The sequence below is a fragment of the Sapajus apella genome, unplaced genomic scaffold, assembly GCF_009761245.1.
Source record: "Sapajus apella isolate SASKATOON/1434 unplaced genomic scaffold, GSC_monkey_1.0 scaffold47, whole genome shotgun sequence".
In the NCBI taxonomy this organism is placed as follows: Eukaryota; Metazoa; Chordata; class Mammalia; order Primates; family Cebidae; genus Sapajus; species Sapajus apella.
Window position 1 is genome coordinate 1,970,631 of NW_022436987.1, and position 21,250 is coordinate 1,991,880.

General features: G+C 50.2%; 4 protein-coding genes across 8 annotated transcripts; 1 reads left to right on the plus strand and 3 right to left on the minus strand.

The window, feature by feature from the left end:
* Nucleotides 1–522: 522 nt before the first annotated feature.
* Nucleotides 523–4,958, minus strand: RRP8 (ribosomal RNA processing 8). The gene is made up of 7 exons (XM_032240590.1): nucleotides 4,656–4,958; nucleotides 3,115–3,478; nucleotides 2,411–2,864; nucleotides 2,188–2,317; nucleotides 1,929–2,035; nucleotides 1,742–1,838; nucleotides 523–1,528 (listed from the first exon to the last, which is right to left on the minus strand). Exons 1-7 carry the CDS (start codon nucleotides 4,752–4,754, stop codon nucleotides 1,409–1,411), a joined length of 1,371 nt encoding a protein of 456 aa, XP_032096481.1. The 5' UTR covers nucleotides 4,755–4,958; the 3' UTR covers nucleotides 523–1,408.
* Nucleotides 4,959–4,995: 37 nt separating this feature from the next.
* Nucleotides 4,996–12,091, plus strand: ILK (integrin linked kinase). 5 transcript variants are annotated; one of them, XM_032240586.1, is made up of 13 exons: nucleotides 5,003–5,081; nucleotides 5,456–5,636; nucleotides 9,283–9,448; nucleotides 9,630–9,725; nucleotides 9,928–10,024; nucleotides 10,118–10,201; nucleotides 10,288–10,373; nucleotides 10,516–10,625; nucleotides 10,726–10,853; nucleotides 10,940–11,061; nucleotides 11,156–11,255; nucleotides 11,367–11,497; nucleotides 11,679–12,088. In XM_032240586.1, exons 2-13 carry the CDS (start codon nucleotides 5,548–5,550, stop codon nucleotides 11,826–11,828), a joined length of 1,359 nt encoding a protein of 452 aa, XP_032096477.1. In that variant the 5' UTR covers nucleotides 5,003–5,081; nucleotides 5,456–5,547; the 3' UTR covers nucleotides 11,829–12,088. The 5 variants fall into 5 exon arrangements, with proteins under 5 accessions (XP_032096476.1, XP_032096477.1, XP_032096479.1 ...); XM_032240585.1 differs by having other exon boundaries at nucleotides 4,996–5,081; nucleotides 5,500–5,636; nucleotides 9,928–10,201; XM_032240588.1 differs by lacking the exon at nucleotides 9,283–9,448 and having other exon boundaries at nucleotides 5,008–5,081; nucleotides 11,679–12,091.
* Nucleotides 12,043–13,880, minus strand: TAF10 (TATA-box binding protein associated factor 10). The gene is made up of 5 exons (XM_032240591.1): nucleotides 13,178–13,880; nucleotides 12,884–13,038; nucleotides 12,606–12,670; nucleotides 12,407–12,521; nucleotides 12,043–12,229 (listed from the first exon to the last, which is right to left on the minus strand). Exons 1-5 carry the CDS (start codon nucleotides 13,407–13,409, stop codon nucleotides 12,140–12,142), a joined length of 657 nt encoding a protein of 218 aa, XP_032096482.1. The 5' UTR covers nucleotides 13,410–13,880; the 3' UTR covers nucleotides 12,043–12,139.
* A 910-nt stretch (nucleotides 13,881–14,790) lies between these two features.
* Nucleotides 14,791–20,738, minus strand: TPP1 (tripeptidyl peptidase 1). Its single transcript, XM_032240584.1, has 13 exons — nucleotides 20,642–20,738; nucleotides 20,454–20,525; nucleotides 20,033–20,172; nucleotides 18,867–19,017; nucleotides 18,549–18,676; nucleotides 18,222–18,400; nucleotides 17,908–18,106; nucleotides 17,567–17,755; nucleotides 17,248–17,317; nucleotides 16,691–16,811; nucleotides 16,420–16,578; nucleotides 16,117–16,242; nucleotides 14,791–15,936 (listed from the first exon to the last, which is right to left on the minus strand). The coding sequence occupies exons 1-13, from the start codon at nucleotides 20,683–20,685 to the stop codon at nucleotides 15,796–15,798; spliced, it is 1,719 nt and encodes a 572-aa protein (XP_032096475.1). The 5' UTR covers nucleotides 20,686–20,738; the 3' UTR covers nucleotides 14,791–15,795.
* Between the last annotated feature and the right edge of the window lie 512 nt (nucleotides 20,739–21,250).

Below are 21,250 nucleotides of genomic sequence, written 5' to 3' on the forward strand. Positions count from 1 at the left end.
CCCCTTATTAGAGGCATCCAACGGGCTCACGGCTATACAGCCTATGATCTCCTGATAGGTACTGTCAGGTATTCCTGGAAACAAGTACAAGAGGTTATATCTTTACACCTGGGCACACAGCAGAAACCTTCTGGCGGGGGGTGGGGGGGGGGGCTAGAATCTATCATTCAAGCTCACCTTCCCTCAGTACCTTGTTATAGCTTTCCCAGGACATGCTGATCTGAGTCCGCTGCAAAGCAGAAACAACAAACAGACTCTTCTGGTAATGAACAGCCCAATCCTCCCAAGCCCACATGGCATCAACAAGTTGTTTATGTATAAAGACCCAGCTCCCTCACTACCCCTCCAAGGACAGACAGCTCAGAATCTATTAAGAGTCATTAGCCTATGAAGTTAACCTGCTGAAAGGCCTATCCTGAGCTCTCCCACAGGCTTCCTCAGTCAACAAATCTATTCTTTACCTCTCAGCCTCCAACCAGCCTAGAGAAGATCTTCAAAAAACAGTAAGGTTTATAACACATGATAGTCATAGCTTGTTTATTGAGCACCTCCTATGTTCCCAGTCCTGGCTATAGAGTTCCCCAGTTAACCCACACAACCACCTTGCAAGACAGAAATTCTACTATTTTCCAAATGAGGAACGTGATATTCAGAGATTAAATGACTTTAAGTGGCTAGGTAGCAGGCCAGGAATTAAATCCAGGTCTACCTGATTCCAAAATCTATGCTGTCAGCCATAAACATAACCAAAGTCCCATAGGATAATAGGTGCTGGGAGTGGCTTGATGCATATGGTTCCAAAGATGGAGATGAGGGGAGAGGGGAAAGATAAACCACTGGAAATGCTCAGTATAGGGACATCCAAGCAGTCTCAACCTGGTGGCTCGGACTGATGTGTTGAGCCAGGATGTTGGTGGACTACCAGTTGCCTCAGAGTCAAGCAGCAACAGCTGCCTGTCTGCAACCTCGAAGGCCTAGGCAAACTGAAGCTGAAGGAACGGAAGCTATGGGTGAGGAGAGGAAGCTGATCTGTAAACAGATCAGACAAGAGCAGAGTGGAGATGGCAGGACAAAAAAGCCATGTGGCTTCTTAGCTGGAAAGAGGAGCCAAACCTAAAGATGTCTTGAATTCCAAACCATCCAGTTTTCATGACATCTAAAGTGGTCTGTGATTCCCAGATATTCCCATGTTCTCACAATAAACTCTTCGTTGTTTAGCTAGCCCCAGTGACTTTATGCATCTTATAACCAAGAAACCTCTAGTACAGCAAGTCTGAGCCAGAGGTTTTATCACACTTTGTCCTTGGGGTTCCACCAAGTCTTGGCTCACAGCCAGGCTGGATATAGTCTTCACAGTTCTGAACCTGAAGTTTAAGCTCTGCCTCCCCTTTCAAGGAAGATCTAGAGGTCACCTGCGCTTGTAGAGACATGGCTGAAGCTTCAGGCCTGAAAGTTGAGCTTTGGGCCCTACCTGAGGGGGCCCAGTCTTTTGGAAATCAAACAAGAAGAAATGGCTGTTGGTCAGGTCCTAGGGACAAAAAAGACCCAGTAAGAACCAAATCCTCACCCCAACACCTCCCTCTTTGCACTTACTGCCTCTGCTCAGAAAGCTTCACAGGGCTCCGCCTTCTATTGGGGAGCAAAATGTCTGTTCCTGTGCCTAAAGCCTCCTTCCTGAACACCAGTACCCTGAAAGGGCCACATGAGACAAAAACAAGTATAGACTTCTCGGGGCCCTCACCTTGGAGACAACCTTGAAGCCTAGCTTGGTCACAGCCCGCAGAAAGGTCCGAACATCCTCAAAGCGGCTGCTGACCTCAGCCACTTTCAGAAGACCCCTGAGAAGGACAGAAAGTTCTGTGTAAATGCACAGACCCATGCACACACACACATATATATGCATCTGTGTCCTAAGGAGAGGCTCTTACCCTGGCTTCAGTACTCGATTTGCCTCCTCTAGGAAGTCCCTGATGTTGGTTCCCATCAGTGAAAGGCAAAACACAGCCACATCCACAGACTCATCCTCCAGAGGCACCTGTGGAAAGTGAGAGTGTTGTGTAAAGCACACACAGTGCAGAAGGAGAAAGCCAACCCTGAAACACCAGGATGGGAAAGGGGAAGAAAAGGTTAGAGACTAGCATATGGAGGTTGGGCCTGAAGCACAAGCCAGATAACATAGGGGTTTACCTGGGCCATGTCACACACAGTGACCCTAGGGTCCAAAGAGGCCAAGTCAAAGCAATGCACAGGGTTCCGGATACTTGAAGCCAGGCGGCAATCCCCACAACCGAAGTCAGCCACCACCAGGGATGCAGGCCTGAGAGTGGAAGGGAAGGGTCACATATTGGTCTGATCTAAGCCTATGACTGACCCACCACATGGCTTCTCACAGTGCCTGACCCCAATTCACCGCTGGCGAAGATCCTTGGCGATGCGGTCCACTGGTTGCAGTGGCCACTTCTTCACTTGGCTCTGGAAGCCGCGGTGGTAGAGAAGAAAGGCCTCAGGGTCTTCCTGGAAGAGACGCTGTGCAGCACTGCTGGGCCCGGAGTATAGCTGTTCATTGAGGTAGCGAAATCGGGCCCCATCCAGCCGCTGTGCCATGCGGGCTCGCAAAGCCCCTGCCCGAGCCTCATGGCTCTCTGTCCTAGGTACAGGAGGCATCTCTGTCTTCTCTGTGGGGGCCTCGGCTAGAGCCTGGTCTGGCACCTCAGGTGACCGAAACTTGTTCTTATGTCTTCTCTTATTCTTTTGCCGGTTCCGCCACTGCTTGCGACTCAATGTATGAGGGGGTTTGGGGGAAGTGGACTCAGGGCTTGGCTTTGGCAGGTCATTTGTAGCACTATTCTTCCAAGCTTTGGGACCTGCAGGGAGGGAGATGGGACGGTGTACATGAGGCAAGATCTCTTAAATTCAGAGGCATGGCTAGTCATCCCAGTCATACCTCTGTCTTTGAGACACTGACTGTGGTCTGATTAAAAGTACTTCTTATTGCCTGAGTATACCATTGGCCCTAATCCTAATGGCAGTGGATAACCTCTGTTGTATGTAGAATCAGCTGATCCCACTCCTCCACACACACACACACACACACACATATACATCCAATGGTACCTGTTTGGTCAACATCATCCAGGTGCTGGGCTGGATTTAAAGGGGCATGTTTCTGGCATTTCCTCTTTCTTTTCTCTTCTTCAGCAGAGTTACTGCCAAGAAGAGCCTGTTTGCGGCATGTCTTCTTCCTTTCCACTTCTTCCTCAGAGTAACTGCAAGGCGGGCCCTGTTTTTGACATTTCTTCTTCCTTTTCTTCCCTACTTCAGCAGAGGCACTGGCAAACGATGCCTTTTTGGGGCATTTCTTCTTCCTTTCCACCTCCTCCTCCTCAGAGTCACTGCTAGGTAGGCTGGGGGGATTCTGGGAAAGAGATGCTGCCTCTAGGATCCGTAATGTGGCCAAGAGCTGGCGGCACTTTGAGCCCTGGAGGAAAACAAGGGATGACAGTGGGGCTGGAAAGAATGGATGAGGACTGGAAGGGAGAGTGTGGACCTGATTCAGGCTGGCAGAAGCATCTGAATTCTTCCCAGTCAAGACTGCCAGAACCCAGAGGAACTTTCACATCACCACCCCAACCTCTGAGAAGCTGGAAGGCAGAGAAACCACCTATCTCACTTTCTTCAATGTGTAAATGAGCTAATGGAGGTTTTCCCAAAGGAACGTACCAAGGCCACAAGCAACAAGACCAAGGCCAGAGACCAGGAGTTTCAACCCCTCACCTCAAGCTTTTGCCTCTAGCTGAGACATTTCCACAAGAGGTAAGGAGGTTTCTGAACACAGCAGCAATGTGATCACACATGTATATTAAATATTTAACATGTCTCTACCTGTAGTGTAGAGAACAAACTGAAGGGGAGAAATGAAGACAGAGAGACCAGCGGCCTGCATTACGGTAATGGGGCTAGGGGATGAAAAAGGAGGAAACAAAACAGGCTGATTCCATGATGGAAGCGGACTGAAGGATAAGAAAAGCCCGAGGAAGCACAGCCCTTACATCTGCAGAGGCTCAAAGGAGAAGGTGTGTTGTCGAGAAAGCTGATTCTGGGTTGCAGTCCTACTGGGTAATCCTAGGCCAGGAACTTAGAATCTAAGTTTCCCACACTCTCCTTCGAACAATGATACTAACAACTCTTACATTCTCCAATCCATCCTCCACACTGTAAACAATGACCCTTTCAAAATACAAATCTGAAAAAAATCATTCCATTGTTTAAAACCTTTCATTGGCTTCTCTCCATTCTCAACATATGCAAACTTCTAATCTTCCTCTTGAACAGCATCTGCTCTCATTTACTCTGTATTCCATCCACAAGGATCACTTTTTTTGTATGTGACTCTAATAGAACATGCTCTCTTGTCCCAGGGCCCTTGCACGTACTTGTTCCTATCTGAAGAACCCTCTTCGCTTCACCAACTTCTACTTAACAACTTTCTCTTTGACCCAACATCAGTTTCTTTTGGAAGTTCTCGGATGTTCCAAGCAGGGCTCGCCCCCAACGGTGCCACAGGTATCCCTCCCAGCAATACACACAACACTGGGATCCACCAGTGTCCGCTTCGCGGCCTGAAACAGGCCCCATTGCCCCTGAGGGTCACTCACATTGTTTTGCGAGGCGGCCGCAGGCAGAGGCCGTGAGGTTACGGGCCTGAGACCCGCGGCTACTGGGGCCGCCTCGGCCCACTCAGGCTCTTCGAACATCAGGGTCAGGAGAGCAGGGTCGCAGAGTCCCAGCTCTTCTCCACGTGCAGAGGGCCTCTCTGGGAGTCCGAGGGCTCAGACCCGCCAGAACGGAGCCGGAAACCAAAGCATGACAGCCAAGGGCTGCTAGAGCGGCAGGCGCAGCGCCGCGAACCATCGAGTTTAGCCATTCGCGGCTAGAACGGCAGGGAGGCGGTGGGAGGGGAGGGACGGAGGCCCGCGCTGCTCAAGAGCGCCAGGGGCGGGGCGGGGCTGGCTGCGGGCGGCAGGCGGCGGGCGCGGCCGGACGGGAGTTCGCAGGACAAGGAGCCTGCTGCCCGAGTCCCGGTAAGTGCGAGAAGGACCCGCGCCCCCTGCCTACGACTGGGGGCCCTGCCAACCTGTCACCCCTCACTTCGCCTGAGTTCCGATTAAGGAACGGAGCCAACCCTGGGGAGGACCCCCGGCCCCCTCCCCCAAAGTATGCGGAGCCTGAACCTCCCCACTTCCCCCAACTCTGTTCGCGAGTAGGGTCTAGTTGCCTGCTCTCGGACTTCCGTTCAGGAAACACTACCTCTTCATCACCCCCTGCCCCGCCCTTACCTCGCGCCTAGAGGACACAGTCAGATCATCCCGCAGCCCTGAACTCCTTCACAGACCACCAGTAGCCGGGAACGCACCTCAGGCTCCCAACCCCCAATGCAAACACTTCTCTCCTGTAGAGGACAAAGCTTGGGGTTCATCCTCCTTCCCTGGATCACCCCACAGTCCCCAGGCTTCCCCAATCCGGGGGACTCGGCGCCGGGACGCTGCTATGGACGACATTTTCACTCAGTGCCGGGAGGGCAACGCAGTCGCCGTTCGCCTGTGGCTGGACAACACGGAGAACGACCTCAATCAGGGGTGAGCTGAAGCGGTTGGTGGATGAGAGAAAGGCTCGAGATCTCCTCTTGGCTGCGTGGAGTGGAGTGCTCATGTCTGGTGGGGGCGGCTGACTTTGCCATCCAGTGTAATGAGTGCTAAGCACAGCCTGTAGGGCACAGAGGGTCTTCACAGAGGACGCAGTGTTTGAGCTGAATCTTGACTGCTGAATAAGAGTTTCACAGGCAGAGGCTGCAGAGAGCTCTCCAGCCTCAGTAAACTGCATGGGCAAAGGCTAGGAGGCAAGGCACAGAGCAAACAGGAAATTGGACTTCCATATGGCTGGAAAGTAGATGATCTCTGTGGGTTTGAACATTGGGCATAAGAGAAGAACAGGGCGTAAGGCTGTAGAGGACTGCAAAGATCAGCCAGATCATGCAAGCATATTTAGGCTCTAAGAAGGTCTTTGTTTTAAAAGCAAGGTTTCAAAGCTGTATAGTGACATAATGAGATTGTCCATTTTTCAGTATCATCTTGGATGCTTTGTGAAGAGCAGGTGGAAAGGAGGCAATTGCCTAGTTCATCGTAGAAGTAATGTTATCTTGGACTAGAATTAGGGTGAGTGAAAAAGAAAGGTGATCACATTCCAAAAGTCTTTAGGACAAAGAATTGTGGAACTTGGTGTGGGGAAGTGAGGAAGGGTAAAGATGAGGACCAGGTTCTGGCTTGGGCACTTGGGTAGATGGTGGTTGTTTTTACAGAGATGGAGAAAACTGGAGGATGAGGCGTTCTATTTTGGACATATTAAAGTTAAGGTGACAATGCAACAAGGTGGAAATGTTGAGTGTGTTGTTGGTTATACAGATTTGCAATTCAGGAGAGCAATCTGACTTGGAGACACAGAATCAGCATATAGATGATACTTGAATACATGGGTGTGAAGGAGAATGTCTCAGGTGAGTGGAAGGCAAGAGGTCAGGGGACAAGAAACCTACAAGACTGAAAAAGAGCAACTGGAAGTTGAAAAGGAAGTAGGAAAATGTGTGAGTAAAGCTTAGAGAAAAGAATGTTTCAATGAAGGGGAAGTGGTCAACAGCAGTACAGGCTACTAAGAGATCAAAGAACATTAATACTTTAAAGTAGCTATTGAATTTACAATTGGGATTTTGTTTAAATTCCAGGGGTACATGTGCAGGTTTGTTATACAGGTAAACTTGTGTCATGGAGGATTGTTGTACAGATCATTTCATCACCCTGGTATTAAACCTAGTACTCATTAGTTATTTTTCCTGATCCTCTCCCTCTTCCTATCTTCTCCACTCTGGTAGGCCCCAGTGTCTGTTGTCCCCTTCAATGTGCGGTAGGATATATTTGATGGTCTGTGAGTGTTGTTTCAGAATAATGGGTGAAGAAATCACACTATATTGGGTTCCTTCATTTAAGGGACTGTGATGAACACCTTCTGTGCTGGGTGCTAGAGTCCCAGAATCTCACATAATCTCTGCCCTCCAGACAGCAGATTTGTGGCAGGTTGAAAAGTAGGCCGGGCATGGTGGCTCACGCCTGTAATCCCAGCACTTTGAGAGGCCGAGGTAGGTGGATCATGAGGTCAGGAGTTTGAGACCAGCCTGAGCAACATGGTGAAACCCGTCTCTACTAAAAATACAAAAATTAGCTGGGCATGGTGGTGCGCACCTGTAATCTCAGCTACTCGGAGGTTGAGGCCAGGAGAATCGCTTGGACCTGGGAGGTGGAGGTTACAGTGAGCCAAGATTGAGCCGCTGCATTCTAGCCTGGGCCACAGAGTGAGACTCGGTCTCAAAAAAAAAAAAGAGAAAGTAAAAGAAAAGTGAATGGGAGGTGAGCAAATAGAGAAAGTGAATGTAGACCAGTTCTATAAGGTTGGCTGAGATAGGAAGGCAAGAAGAGTGATATAGTGATGGTGACTGAGAGCGGCAGATTCTAATTATTTAAGATTGGTAGACTTTAGTTTTTAAGTTTGACGGGTCAGGATCACCTGTCCTCTCAGTCTAGACTTCACTGGTTCCCATTATGCTCTACACTACTTCTCTTTAATACTCTGCAAAGTCATTTGTTACATTTTTCATATAGTTCTCAAAGGATACTCTTATAAAGACAGTTAAGCACTGTTACTATTTTGTTGGTGAGGAAATATAGGCTTAGGCAGTTGCCCAGTGGGCCTAGCATCTAGGAAGACTCTAGCTGAGTCTAGGAAGACTCTAGGAAGATGCTACAAAAAGGAAAAAGGGTGGCATTAAAGAAACTGGAAGGTTTTGGTGCTGGTTTGAGAGGATAAGGTATGGGGGCCTAAGCTGGCTATATGCTAGATATGAAGAGGGGGTTAATTTCCTGCAAATCTCCTTTAGATAAAAGTCTAGGCCCTGGGGTGACAAGCAGCCTCATAGTGAACAGAACCCTTGTGCCCATACTTTTGCCCCCAGAGTTTGGCCTGCCCTGGGGCCGCAGGCAGTACTGGAGGCTGATAAGTTAGGGCACAAATTAAAAGTGTAGGAGGCAAGACCAACTGATAAACGGGGTGTCATTGCTTCCTGGGGATATCCCCATCCAGGAAAAGCTTTTGGCTATTTCTGTGTTAGCAGATGCGAGCCAGTTTTGGAGGAAAATGATTAAGTTAAAGGCCACACCCCCCAACCTCTTCAGCTGTAGGGGCCTCTGGATGGCCAGACCCCTGATCAGCTCCAGGCCTTGCCTAGAGTCCCAACACAGGAAGTGACCACAGCACTAAGGCATCTGGAGGCTGCTGGCCTAGACCAAGGACCGCCCCCTGCTCCGCCCCTTGAATCTGCAGCCCCGAACTAGAGGAAATTTCCTTTTATGGCCCCATGCTGTCAGGCAGGCACAGCTCCAAACCAATTGTTTTGTTTGTATACATATTTTACTTTATAAAATACATATCTCTGGGAAAAGAAAAAAAATCAGATATAGTTTTCCTTCCAAAACAGCCGTTCTCATTTTCTTGTTTTCTGTGCATGGGATTGCTAAATAGGGGAATCCTGCTTTGCATGGTGGTTTGTTATCTGCCTCATCAGTAGTCAAAAGCCTTTCTCCTTTTCAATATAAACCCTTCCAAAACATCATTTAAATTCCATCCCATTTTTAGATGTTAGTTTCAGTACCAGAGCTAAATAGTAAGCTTGTTCCTTCTCCTGTAAGTTGTGGCCTGTCTTCTCCAAGACACCCTTCTCCCCAACTAACGTGCACTGAACAGCTGCTGTCAATCCATTCCCTCAAGAAACTTAAAGTCTAACAGACAAGACAGTATATTAACAGATTTTTACAATCCAGTGTGACAAGTGCTGAAGTAGGAGGATATATAAGATGCAGTGGAAAACAGAAAGGACCAACAGATGTTGTGGAAGGGGTGCAGGAGAAACAAGGGGAAGAGTGCTACCACCTCATGAAATGAGATGTGGGATATGGTGAAGATAAAATTTTTTATAGAGGTTGTTGAGGTATCTAGCTAGTTGGTTTTGAAGCTCAGGGGAAGGTCTGAAATGGACAGCTTTGGGAGTTGCTGGCATGAATGAGAATCAAAGTCCTAGAGAGGTAAGCCTTCCCAGAGAGTATGTAATTATCAGTTTTTCAGGAATCAAAACCTTTGCCCTATCCCACCTCCAGCTCAATGACCATTGCCCCTTCCTCAAAGGGACGATCATGGCTTCTCCCCCTTGCACTGGGCCTGCCGAGAGGGCCGCTCTGCTGTGGTTGAGATGCTGATCATGCGGGGGGCACGGATCAATGTAATGAACCGTGGGGATGACACCCCCCTGCATCTGGCAGCCAGTCATGGACACCGTGATATTGTACAGAAGGTATGTACAAACCCCTTCGTTACCCACATCACATACATGCCATGAGGGTTAGTCACAGGCACTGTTAATACAGTAGAAAGTATGTGTACTCTTCCCCTTTTTCCTATGCCCTGACCCAATATCTCATTTGGGACTGACTGCACCTTCTGCCTCCTTCTTTTTGTCTGGCCATGGGGTTCAGCTATTGCAGTACAAGGCAGACATCAATGCAGTGAATGAACATGGGAACGTGCCCCTGCACTATGCCTGTTTTTGGGGCCAAGACCAAGTGGCAGAGGTGAGTACTCAGGCCTGAAGTCCTGAGATGGGTGGGAAGTAAAATCAGCCTGGGTGGGAGATTTTGGAACCCTCAACCCTTTCTGTCAGTACTACTGTGTGACACCCACAGGATTAAGTACAACATTTTTGTGTTCATGGTTGGTTCAGTGACTGCCAGAGAGGTAGCAATGGCCCTCATTATAATGGCTTTTTCATTCCAGGACCTGGTGGCAAATGGGGCCCTTGTCAGCATCTGTAACAAGTATGGAGAGATGCCTGTGGACAAAGCCAAGGCACCCCTGAGAGAGCTTCTCCGAGGTCCATCTCCCCACCCGCTAGCTTGTGTCCTCTTGTCCTTCCCCACCTGTCTTCTTCCTCTGTACCACAGCTCAGGTTGTTTTTCTTCCCTAGAGCGGGCAGAGAAGATGGGCCAGAATCTCAACCGTATTCCATACAAGGATACGTTCTGGAAGGGAACCACCCGCACTCGGCCTCGTGAGTCATTACTGTTGGAAGGGTTGTACAAGTAAATAATACTGGGTTAGGGTAAAGCTGGGAACCTGACCTGCCCACTCTCTTAGGAAATGGAACCCTGAACAAACACTCTGGCATTGACTTCAAACAGCTGAACTTCCTGACGAAGCTCAATGAGAATCATTCTGGAGAGGTGACCCCTGCCCTTCTTGCCCTTCCCTCACTAAACCCCCATAAATTACCTGCTCTGTACCTGTTTTAAGTTTTTCCTCCAGTTACTGGGCAAGGAAGTGATAGCCACAGTTCAAGCCTCCTAACCTCTACCTGTCCTTCAGCTATGGAAGGGCCGCTGGCAGGGCAATGACATTGTCGTGAAGGTGCTGAAGGTTCGAGACTGGAGTACAAGGAAGAGCAGGGACTTCAATGAAGAGTGTCCCCGGCTCAGGTAGTGCAAGGCATAACCTAGAAGCTGCTAGTTCCAAGGAACCCTGAATAGCACTGAGAGATCTTTTATACTGGGTCTTAACCACTCCCCCCAATTCCAGGATTTTCTCGCATCCAAATGTGCTCCCAGTGCTAGGTGCCTGCCAGTCTCCACCTGCTCCTCATCCTACCCTCATCACACACTGGATGCCATATGGATCCCTCTACAATGTACTACATGAAGGCACCAGTGAGTATGGATGCTGAATCTCCTTGGGGAGAAAATGGGAGAAAGGGTACATGAGCCTCTCTGAACTGACTCTTGCTTACTCTCAGATTTTGTTGTGGACCAGAGCCAGGCTGTGAAGTTTGCTTTGGACATGGCAAGGGGCATGGCCTTCCTACACACACTAGAACCCCTCATCCCACGACATGCATTGAATAGCCGTAGTGTAATGGTGAGGCCATAAGCTCACTCCTGCCCCAGGCCCCAAAGCCCTTTTCCCTGTATAGGACTTACCTCCTTCTACAATATCCATTTCTCTTCCTCAGATTGATGAGGACATGACTGCCCGAATTAGTATGGCTGATGTCAAGTTCTCTTTCCAATGTCCTGGGCGCATGTATGCACCTGCCTGGGTAGCCCCTGAAGGTGGGTGAGGGTATCACGTTGGGAAGTAAAAAAGGACCACCTCAGTAGTAGTGGAAGGGGACAGAGACAGGACAGGACAGGGGGCTGGAACAGAAAGCTCTATTCCTCCAGCTCTGCAGAAGAAGCCTGAAGACACAAACAGACGCTCAGCAGACATGTGGAGTTTTGCAGTGCTTCTGTGGGAACTGGTGACAAGGGAGGTACCCTTTGCTGATCTCTCCAATATGGAGATTGGAATGAAGGTGAGCAGAATAGCATACGTTTGTGTTGGGGGAGTGGTTGGTGATGGTGGAAATAACTGTAGTGGGCCTGGGCTCCTCCCGTATTTGTTCGGATATACAATAATCCTGCCCCAAGAGCCAGTCGCTTCTCTCTACAAGACGGACTCAAATTCTAAGGCTCAGTTTTTTCTTGTATTTGCAGGTGGCATTGGAAGGCCTTCGGCCTACCATCCCACCAGGTATTTCCCCTCATGTGTGTAAGCTCATGAAGATCTGCATGAATGAAGACCCTGCAAAGCGACCCAAATTTGATATGATTGTGCCTATCCTGGAGAAGATGCAGGACAAGTAGGACTGGAAAGTCCTTGCCTAAACTCCAAAGGTGTCAGGACATGGTTGGGGGAGTGCACCTCCCCAAAGCAGCAGGCCTCTGATTGCCTCCCCTGCCTCCTGTCATGGTACTACCCCAGCGATGGGGTCCATCCCCTTCCCGCATCCCTACCACTGTGGCCCCAAAAGGGGCAGGCTCAGAGCTTTTGTCACTTTCCACATGGTGTCTCCCAACATGGGAGGGATCAGCCCCGCCTGTCACAATAAAGTTTATTATGAAAACAGGCTGGTGTGGGGACATGGGGACAGACAAGTACATTTAGGTTGGGTGGCTCAGGTGAAGTAGTGCGGCTTCTTCACATTGATGCCATACTCGCTGAGGGCAGGGGTCAAGTCCTCCATGGTTAGAGTGTACTTGCGGTCCTGAGGAAAGAGCGAAGAGTACCAACTGAACACAGGACTCCTAGACTTCAATCCCAGATGGGTGACCCTGAATAAGTCTTGTACCTCCCCTAGGATTCAGTTTCCCCAAGGGGGTGGCAGGATAAGCCTCCACTGTTGTGGAAGGTAATTACTGATTCATTGAGCCTCCCCTCACACCTTGCTTTTGCTCCGGGAGCTGCCGGAGGCTGTGCCCTTCATTTTGCAGTGCTGTAGGGCATCATTGGCAATATCTGAGATGAATTTCTGGGCAGCTAGGGAGATGAGCCGAATTCTAGAGAGAAAAAACTGAGATGAGAAGGAGATGAACAACACACTGCACAAGTACCCAAAACTAACCTGCCCTGGGTTTACTCACATGCGTGGGTCTGAGGCCTCAAAACCAGCACGGTTCAGGTAGTAACCAGTCACTGCATCTGGGATCTGAGAAATCAATTAAGAGAACTGTCAGCAGAGCGGGAGGAGGACGAGGGAAATGTCGGATAGGCCTGGTTATCAGGAAGCTGTTTGTGGGGCAGAGGGCAAAAAAATCAGAAGAGCGACTAGGGAAGCAAACAGAGGACGCTGGAAAGCACGGAGATGTAGCTGAAAGTTGTGATTGCACGCGAGGTAGCCTTGTTCGGGCGGGAAGCCCACCGTAGGCGTGTAATCCTCCAGCTGCATCAAGAAGTCCACCAGAGGCGTGCTGGATACCACGGGCTTCACGTCTCCGTTGGCCGCGCTCGGCAGTACGTAAACCCCGTTAGACATGGCCCCCTCCGGGGGCGCCGCGCCACCCGACGACACCGGAGCTGGAGGAGAACCAGCAAAATGAGACACAGAGGTGGGAGGCGCAGGGCCCCAGCGAGGTCAGCCTATACCTTCTGCCCTCAACCGCCGCTGGGCCCAGTCCAAGGCGCTGCCCTCGCCCTCACCCGTCCTGGTCCTCACCTGCCCCGCGCCGCTCAGCTGGTTCCCCGGCCCGCGCCGCCAAGGGTCCCGTGCCCCCAGCAGCTGCTCCAGCCCCAGGCCCCCCTGTTGTCCCCGCGGGGCTGGCCTTGTTCTCCGCGGCGGTGCTAGCTGGCAGCGCGGCGGGAGCCGAGACCGGGGGCGCCGGGCCCGGGGCCGAGGCGGCAGAGGCTGGCGCCGCCTCGGGGTCCGCGCCGGAGCCGCTGCAGCTCATCGGGCCGGTGGGAGAGGCGGCGAACAGAGCCGCTTCCGCTTCCGCTCGCGCTGCGCACACCCCGGGGTGACGTCACGCGCCCACGACTCGCCCCGCCTGTCACTGTTAGCGCTCTCCGGCCCGCTCCCCGCCCTCCTCCCGTAGCGGGTCTGCGGGTTAGAGGAAATAGGCTGAAGGGCGGAGACCAAGCGTTGGCCAACTGCGCTTGCCGTCGCCATTCCGCCCTAAGCCTGTGCAGTGCTCCGCGGCGATTCTGTCGAGATCGGAACCAGCGTACGTCTGGGACTCCTCTGACTCCTCTGTCAGCTCATTCTGCCTGACACTCAAGACCTTGCTTAGAGGTTTATGGCCCTACATCCCTCGACTACGGATTGCCTGCCTGTCTGCATCCTTTCAAGTTCCCTTATTCAGCCTTTTAAGGGTTCGTAGTGGATTTGGAAAGTCCCCCCGTCTCCTCCAACTGCCCCGAGAGGTGGAGGCAGCAGTGGGCTGGCACACAATGCTGCTGTAGGAGGAGGGGTTTCAGCCTGAGTAACAGCATACGCAAAAATCACAGCGAGTGAAAGACGTGGGATTTTCAATGTAGCAGACATTTAATTCTTGTTTGCCAACTCCTGAGCTAGGGCCTGGGGATACAGTTAAATAGGACGTGATTCTAGTCCTCTAGGTACCAGCGGTCTTGAAAGGAAGTCAAACAAGTAAACTGGCCATTTCAATACTATGTGGGCGTTACAATGCTAGAGGTAGGCACAGGGGGTGCAGTGCAAGGGAGGAAGGGCGTTAACATCTGCCACCTACTCCCAGGTCCCAAGCACGCTTATCAACGTTATTTCACTTTATTCCCTGGTTATTATGAAAGGCAGGTATTGATATTCCCACTTAACAGACGAGGAAACAGCCTCAGGGTGATAAACTTACTTGACCCAGTCGGTCTCCTAGTCGATTTCAGAACCAAGATTCAAACAGGTTTTGTTTAGAAAATCTAGGGTTGTTTTTTTTTTCTTTACCCATACCAAAATAAAGTAGCCTCAGGGAATCAAAACATTCACGACAGAAGGTGACTTCTGAGCTGAGTCTTGCAAGAATTCTGGAAATTAACCAGGCAATTGTATCAAGGGTGGTGTTAAGGGGACGGAGCAGCTTGAGCAAGAGTGAGAGTTCTAGGAGTTTGGGGAGGGAGGAGGAAAAATGATTTGTTACTTAGGAACAAATAGCAAGGAAGGTTTGTGAGCTATGATTAAAAAAAAAAAAAGAAAGAAAGAAAAAAAAAAAAAACCTGAACTCTATCCAGTAATCCTTGAAGGGTTTTCATCAAGTGGCCTGATGGGATTTGCATTTTACTCTGGAAGATGGTTTGGGGATTGGCAGGAAGTAAGGACACTGTTTTTTGTTTTTTTGTTTGTTTTTTCCCAGGAGAACATGGCCCTAAACTAATGTAGTAGTAGTGGGGATAGAAGTGGATACGTTCTAGATATATTTGGGAAATATAATTGGAAGGACTTGTGGACTGATAAAGATATATTTAAGAGGTACAGTCAATAGGACTTGTTGATTGAAGGTGGGGTAGAAAGATGACACGGGTTTCTGGCTTGGTGGGAAAAAGCATAGCATCATTTGCCAAGAAGAAACGAGATGGAATTGTTTGGGGTTGGGAAGGTGGAATACGAAATGTTGAGTATCACACATCTTACATTTGAGGTATCAATCACTTTTGGATAGAAAGTCTTATTTAGTGAGATGATAATGGTTGTAGATGTCAGTGATTTATTCCCCGGAACAATGAGTAAACTGAGAAAAGCAAAAGCCTACAAATGGAGCAATGAAGATCAGCATTCCATGAAGAAGTAGAAGTTGATGAAGGAGAAAGATAACAGGGGTCAGAGAAGTTAAGCCCTGAAAGCTAAGTAAGGAGAGGGAGTGGGCAACTATGATGGAAAGGCCATAAAGCCAAGATTGAGAAGTATGCACTGTAGGCCATTGTTTCTGGATGTCAGGATAGGAAAGAGTAAAAGGTGAGAGTAGAGGTCTCCTTGCAATGAATTGAGGAGTGAATATGAAGTGAAACAGTGCACAGAGTCTGTACACAACCCTTTGGAAAAGCCTGATTGAAAAGAGAAAGATGCGCTGCGGGGGAAGAGGCATTCAAAAAATGGTAGTTACAGCATCTTATTGAGAAATCTAAGGCAGGAGTAGGGAGACCTGAGTATGATGGAGCATGGTAGGGTTGAGAGTCAAGTCAAGCTCACAGCATTTCAGGGTTAGGGAGATAAGCTGTCTGCATCAGTGTGCAGCTGAGGATTCAGCAGGGCTTCCAACAGGGCAAAATAAGGTACTGAACTGCCAGGTTCAGGGCAGGGGACAAGTCACCTCTCCTGATAGGAAAGGGTCAGGGGTTGAGTAGAGTCTTCAGCAAAGCTGGGAAGTTGGGTGTTCCCCAGCCTGTCACAGGATCCCAGCCAGGGCCAGAGCAGAAACCCTGGCCCTCCACCTCTTCATTCAGACAGGACTCATGGCAGCCATGGGTTACCTAGGGAGGAGGCTGGCATCAGATCTGGGCCTGCTAGTACCAGTACTTAAAAAGTATACCTCCTTACCCTATATTCACATTTCAGAGCCTATTCCACACCACCCCAACTGCCCCTCAAGTACCCCTTAGCACTCTCCATAGTTGCATGAAAATGTCCACACCCTTCCCTTCCATACTCACATCAAAGAGTCCGGCCCCATGCTGCTGGTAGAGCCTTGGATTGAGAAAGCCAAGAGGGGGGCGGCCACTGAGAATTCTGTGCTCATTGATCAAGGATAGGAGTCCCCCAAACACTGGAGTAGAGGCCTGCAAGAGTGAAGGTGCAAGTAGAAGTCAGGGGTTCTGAGTGACTGGACTTTTTGGGAGTGATGCTTTAGAGTATCAGACATCTCTAAGTAGTTGGGTTCTGGATACAAGGTGCTCAAGGTGTTAGTGGGTAAGAGTAATTCCTGAGTGAGAGTTTGGAGATGGGTTGATTCTCACCGAGGTTCCAGACACCCATGGAATGGGCACACTGTTGCTGACCACCCAGTAGCCATCGGAAAGTGCAGCCACATCTGGGTAGGCACGGCCACTGGCATTGAAGTAACTGGATGGTGGCAGGTGGGGGCTAGAGTTCAGGAACTTGGCTACAGCTTCCTCCTGAAAGGCATTTTTGAGTGAGTATTGGCCTGTGGCCTGCCCAGCAGTCAGCTGAACTGAGGATCCCCCTTCCCCACTCTTACCCTGCATCCATCCACACAAACACATGTACCTGGTATGAAGGCCGTGGGAACACATTGCTGAAGCCACCACCACTGATATAGTCAACAATCTCATTTGTGATGAGGAAAGGATTCTGGAAGCTTGTGCCTCCCACTGTGGTGACATAGGGGCTGAGGGCAGAAGACAGCATTCAGATAGTAGGGGATGCAAGCGGACCTCTAAGATATGTGGGGAGGGGTGAATATGGACCACGTCTTGCTGGAGAAATTAGACTTTGTGGGGAATCATGGGGATTGACTAAGACTTTTGAGCCTTCAAGGCATGGCCTGAGGTGACTGTGCACACTTTTCTCTGTAGAACATCCACCAGATCTTCCACTAAAATGCCTGGGGACTGAGGAAAAGAAACAGTGGGAGCTGTATGCCACATAAGAGATTTGGGGACTGGGACCCACAGGAAGAAGACATGGGAGTGTAGCAGCCAGGGCAGGCAAAGCTTAAAGCTGAACCACAGGAGCACGTGGTGGGATCAAGACAAAGGTTCTACATCATGAGTTCACAAGTGAAAGGTGGTGGTTATACCTGAGTGGTAGGCTAGAGTTCTTACCTGGAGGCAGGGAAGGAAGGACGGAACTGGTGTCTTCCAGAGACAGACCAACACCCAGCCCCACTGTCACCTAAGAGAGGCCAAATGTAGCACTCATTAATTTGTTAGGGCTTAGTATGTGGGTTCAGATGTCAGAGAGGAAATTTAGGTGTCAGCTATTACTGCAGGAGGTCAGAGTTTAGAGATCAGGTCAGTGGTCCCAGTTGGAAGGTCTCAGTTCAGATTGTGAGTTAGAGACCAGGCTCAGGGGTCACTGTGGGGTCAAAGCTTCCAGGTTGCAAGAGTGAAGGGGGTGTCTAAGTTTAGGGTAGGAGGTCACCTGAGGCGAAGAGCAGGGTGAGACCCCGAGTGGCAGCCTTCATGAGCTCAGTGTTGACCCGCTGGATGTAGGCGCTACTGAGGGAGTCCTCATCATCTCCATAGCTCACAGTATGCACATGTGGCAGGGCTGACTCATTACTGAGCAGCATGAGCCACTGCAGGAAGGGCTCCTGTCCCTCATGCCGGCCTGGATTTTTTTTTTTTTTTGAGGGGTGGGCACAAGGTTAGTCATTGGGAATTGTCAGGATCTCTCTCCAGCTTATAGCATTCCCTTGAGGCAGCAGGGACCAGCACCCACCTCCCACCCCCTTCCCCACTGTCCAGTCCTCTTGGCAGTACCAGGGCTACTGTAGACCCAGGTGGAGATGTTGGCACCGGCACTCATCAGATACTGCACATCTAGACTGGCCTCAATTCCGGCCCGGCCCCGGCCCTGTTGTCCAACCACACGGGTTACTGATGCCTGATGTGCAAAGTTGCCACCGAAGAGGTGCATGAACCTAGCCAGGTCTGAGTCACGGAAATACTGCTCCAGGAACTATGGAGGGAGTCAGAGCAGGGATCATGGGTCTGAGGGTGAGTCCCAGGGTGGTAAGGCAACGAGGACACTGTGCAGAGGCTATGAGGACCCTGGGGCTCTTTGCTTGGCTCACCTGGGCACAGGCTTGGCTGTTATTGCTGGTGCCAGAGCCCACGTCTTGTGCGGTCAAGTTATATCGCTTACGGATCACATTTGGGGTCACCCCCAGATGCATACCTACAGTCCCTGCCACCTGCGGCTCAGGACGTTGCCTCAGGGATGATGTCGGGGGAAAACGGTGCAGTCCCCCCACTGTGGGGAGAAGTCAGGCTTGAGGAGATCTTACAGACTGTAATGCCCACTCTACTACTCACCCCATCCCCAGTCCCCAATGGCATCTAAACTTCCCCAGCCCCTGGGTCTGTCTGCCCCAACCCCCATTCACCCCACTGGGTATTACCAAAGTCCACATGGGGGGCCAAGGCCTGTGGAAGCTGGTAGGGATGTGGGGATCTTACAACATGGGTCTCTGCAGTTCCTCCCACATAGTGATGAAATTCAGCCCCAGGGAGCAGCAGCTCTGCTTGTCTGGAGGTCAGAGAACAGAGGTCAGAAAGCTCAGAACAGAAGAAGCTGCCTCTGAGCATCCCTGGGCAGTCAGTCACTGTCTCCCCATGCATTAGCTCTCACCCACAAGCCCCAGCAAGGTCTCAACTCCCTCCCGTCCATCTCACTGATGGGATGACTGGTTCCCTCAATGGAACAATCATTCTCTCACCGGATGCTCAGCCAGCAAGTCAGAAAGTCCTGTGTGATCACAGAATGGCAGTTCCGGGCTCCAGCTGCCAAGAGCCATTTTTGCACTGTGTGGAGGGTCAGTGGGGATGGCCTCACCAGATCAGCCACATGGTCTAGGGTCAGGTATTTTCCTGCAGGGATTCAGAATAGGCACTTGCCCTCATTCATTTCCCAAAGTCCCCTCTTTGGACCTCAACTATGAGGAATCAGGACTTGCCAAAGCCTGGAACAGAGTAAAGGGCTGTGCAGGTGGAGGGTGTATTTAGGGAGCAGAGGAAGAAAAGGCTAGAGAGACCTGAAATGCCATGGCAAACAATATATATGTACCCTAAAGGCTAGTAAGTTGCAAATCCCACACCACAGCATGTATTGCCATGATCATGAAAAATGAATGAAGTTAATACATAATAAATTTTCCATTTTAAGCTTATCTCCAGTAAATGTTTTCAAAACTTTTGGCTCCAGTTATCCAGTTTAGCTCAAAATTTACATACTTGTTGATTTTAAACTTAACACGATGCTGAGTCACTGTTTCCCGCCATGCACACTAGTGCTCACCTTGGGTGAATCACACTGCCCCCTCCCCAGCCTCTGCAGTCACATGTGCACTCTGCCCCCTGCTGTGAAGGGCTTTAACCAGGAGAAGGATCCAATCCATTTTGACTGTTGGAGAGACTGTTTTGAAGCAAAGTAGGGGAGTACAGTGAGGAGGGGTGTGGAAGGAGGAGACTGCAGATTGGTTGGGGAACTGGGCAGTAGTCCAGGAGAGGGAATAAACAACTGAGTTGGTGGTAACAAAGGACAGCAAGAAGTAGACTAATACAAAGGCTCTCTGGGAGTTAGAACTGGAAACCTTAGTATATGAATAGAAGAGGAAATTAGAATGGTTTCGAGGGTAGTGGGAGGAACTTCAGTGGTACCAGATGCTATTCCCCTATTTGCCTGGTAGCTAGTAAGTAGCAGAATCAGAATTTGAGTCCATATTTGACCATAAAACCTGTATGCTGAGCCACATCCCCTTTTAGATTTCTAGCATGAGGAATACAAGTGTCTTGACAGGCCCTGACATCGTCACCATCCCATGCCCAACCTAGCCCTATGTCCCTCCACTGCATCCCACATCCTGTCCCCAGTCCCGACAGGCACCGTATTGAGAAGAGCTGGGATCCGACACAGCCTGCACCAGCTCCGAGAGTCTTTTCAGGTTCTGCTGTCTCAGGGCAAAGGTGAGACTCAGCTCTTCCTCAGGATCCGCACGGCCCAGGGACACCCAGCCTGGGGGCAGCCTGTAAGGTTAGGGGTCAGGGACATGGCTTTGGTTGGGGTGGAGATGGAAAATATTGGTTATGGAAGGTTCCACATTAGGAGCTGAGACCTTGGGTAGGATCCCTAAGAGCAGATACAGATCACATGAGGTGAATGATAGGGGACTGAGCCTGGGAACCTGGAGATGAAGCTATGGAGTGAGTACTAGGAGCTGGCACAGGGGTGAGGGAAGCTAGGACCAGGACAGTGGGAGACAGAACAGGGCATGGAGAAGGGGGCGGTCTTTGCTAAGTCAACTCACGTCCTTTGCTGGTCAGGCTCCGGGCTGTAACTGCATTTGCCAGAGAGGATGAGGGCAAAGAGCCCTAGGAGGCTGTAGGGGCAGCAGGTGGGTTTCAGTGGGAGCTAGATTGTCTTTGTGTTCCCACCTTCCCAACATGTACTCCCTCCAACGTTATCCCTTTCTCCCAAGCCCTCTCAATTTCTCACCAGGCTTGGAGTCCCATTCTGACCTTCCGCAGGTCTGCTGTCATGTGACAGATCACATGAGCCTTATATTCCACCACCGCCACCACTCTTCCGCCTAGTAACTAGTGACGGTGCTGGCTCCTCCCTTGCATGGGTGGTCCTGAATGCTAGGCAAGGGTAGTGCTGCCACTCCGATTCTCCCCTCTGGCCAGTCAAGCACTAAGCCCAGGGCTCCTCACCTGCATCCTGAGCCTGGTCCCCTGGGAATCACTATAAGTGAGTATCTGGAGACCCACAGACTGGGGCTCTTCCTAGGTGTATATCAGCAAAATAACCTCTCAGAGCCTAGGTTTCTGCATTTACAATATGGAGACTTATATAAAAGTGATCTGCCTCGAAAGATTGCAGTGAAAAAAAATTTTTTCCTCCCTTACCCTCTATGTCCCCTTATTATCAATTTTGTGTTCATTCTAGGACTACATTTATGAACAGAGTAGAGCTTTTGCAAGACCAGGATCTTTTTATTCACATCAGTTTCCAGTTTTAAGTAGCTTCCCAGGAGATCTGCAATCAGCTGGGGTCCTGTTTATTATGGTTCCTAAAGTTTTCAAGGAAATCAGCTTTGTTCCA

Bases quoted from the DNA above. Each gene is read 5' to 3' on its own strand.
- RRP8 (XM_032240590.1), bottom strand. From the start codon at position 4,754: ATGTTCGAAGAGCCTGAGTGGGCCGAGGCGGCCCCAGTAGCCGCGGGT. The intron at 2,036-2,187 runs GTAAACCCCTAT...CACTTTCCACAG, and splicing joins CTGTGTGTGACATGGCCCAG to GTGCCTCTGGAGGATGAGTC. The intron at 1,529-1,741 runs GTGAGGGCCCCG...TTTTGTCCCTAG, and splicing joins GCTTCAAGGTTGTCTCCAAG to GACCTGACCAACAGCCATTT.
- ILK (XM_032240585.1), top strand. From the start codon at position 5,548: ATGGACGACATTTTCACTCAGTGCCGGGAGGGCAACGCAGTCGCCGTT. The intron at 10,374-10,515 runs GTGACCCCTGCC...CCTGTCCTTCAG, and splicing joins ATGAGAATCATTCTGGAGAG to CTATGGAAGGGCCGCTGGCA. The intron at 11,498-11,678 runs GTGAGCAGAATA...TTGTATTTGCAG, and splicing joins ATATGGAGATTGGAATGAAG to GTGGCATTGGAAGGCCTTCG.
- TAF10 (XM_032240591.1), bottom strand. From the start codon at position 13,409: ATGAGCTGCAGCGGCTCCGGCGCGGACCCCGAGGCGGCGCCAGCCTCT. The intron at 12,671-12,883 runs GTGGGCTTCCCG...TTGATTTCTCAG, and splicing joins TGGAGGATTACACGCCTACG to ATCCCAGATGCAGTGACTGG. The intron at 12,230-12,406 runs GTGTGAGGGGAG...CTCTTTCCTCAG, and splicing joins GCTCCCGGAGCAAAAGCAAG to GACCGCAAGTACACTCTAAC.
- TPP1 (XM_032240584.1), bottom strand. From the start codon at position 20,685: ATGACAGCAGACCTGCGGAAGGTCAGAATGGGACTCCAAGCCTG. The intron at 17,756-17,907 runs GTACTGCCAAGA...AAAAAAATCCAG, and splicing joins CTGGGTCTACAGTAGCCCTG to GCCGGCATGAGGGACAGGAG. The intron at 16,243-16,419 runs GTGAGAATCAAC...TCACTCTTGCAG, and splicing joins CATGGGTGTCTGGAACCTCG to GCCTCTACTCCAGTGTTTGG.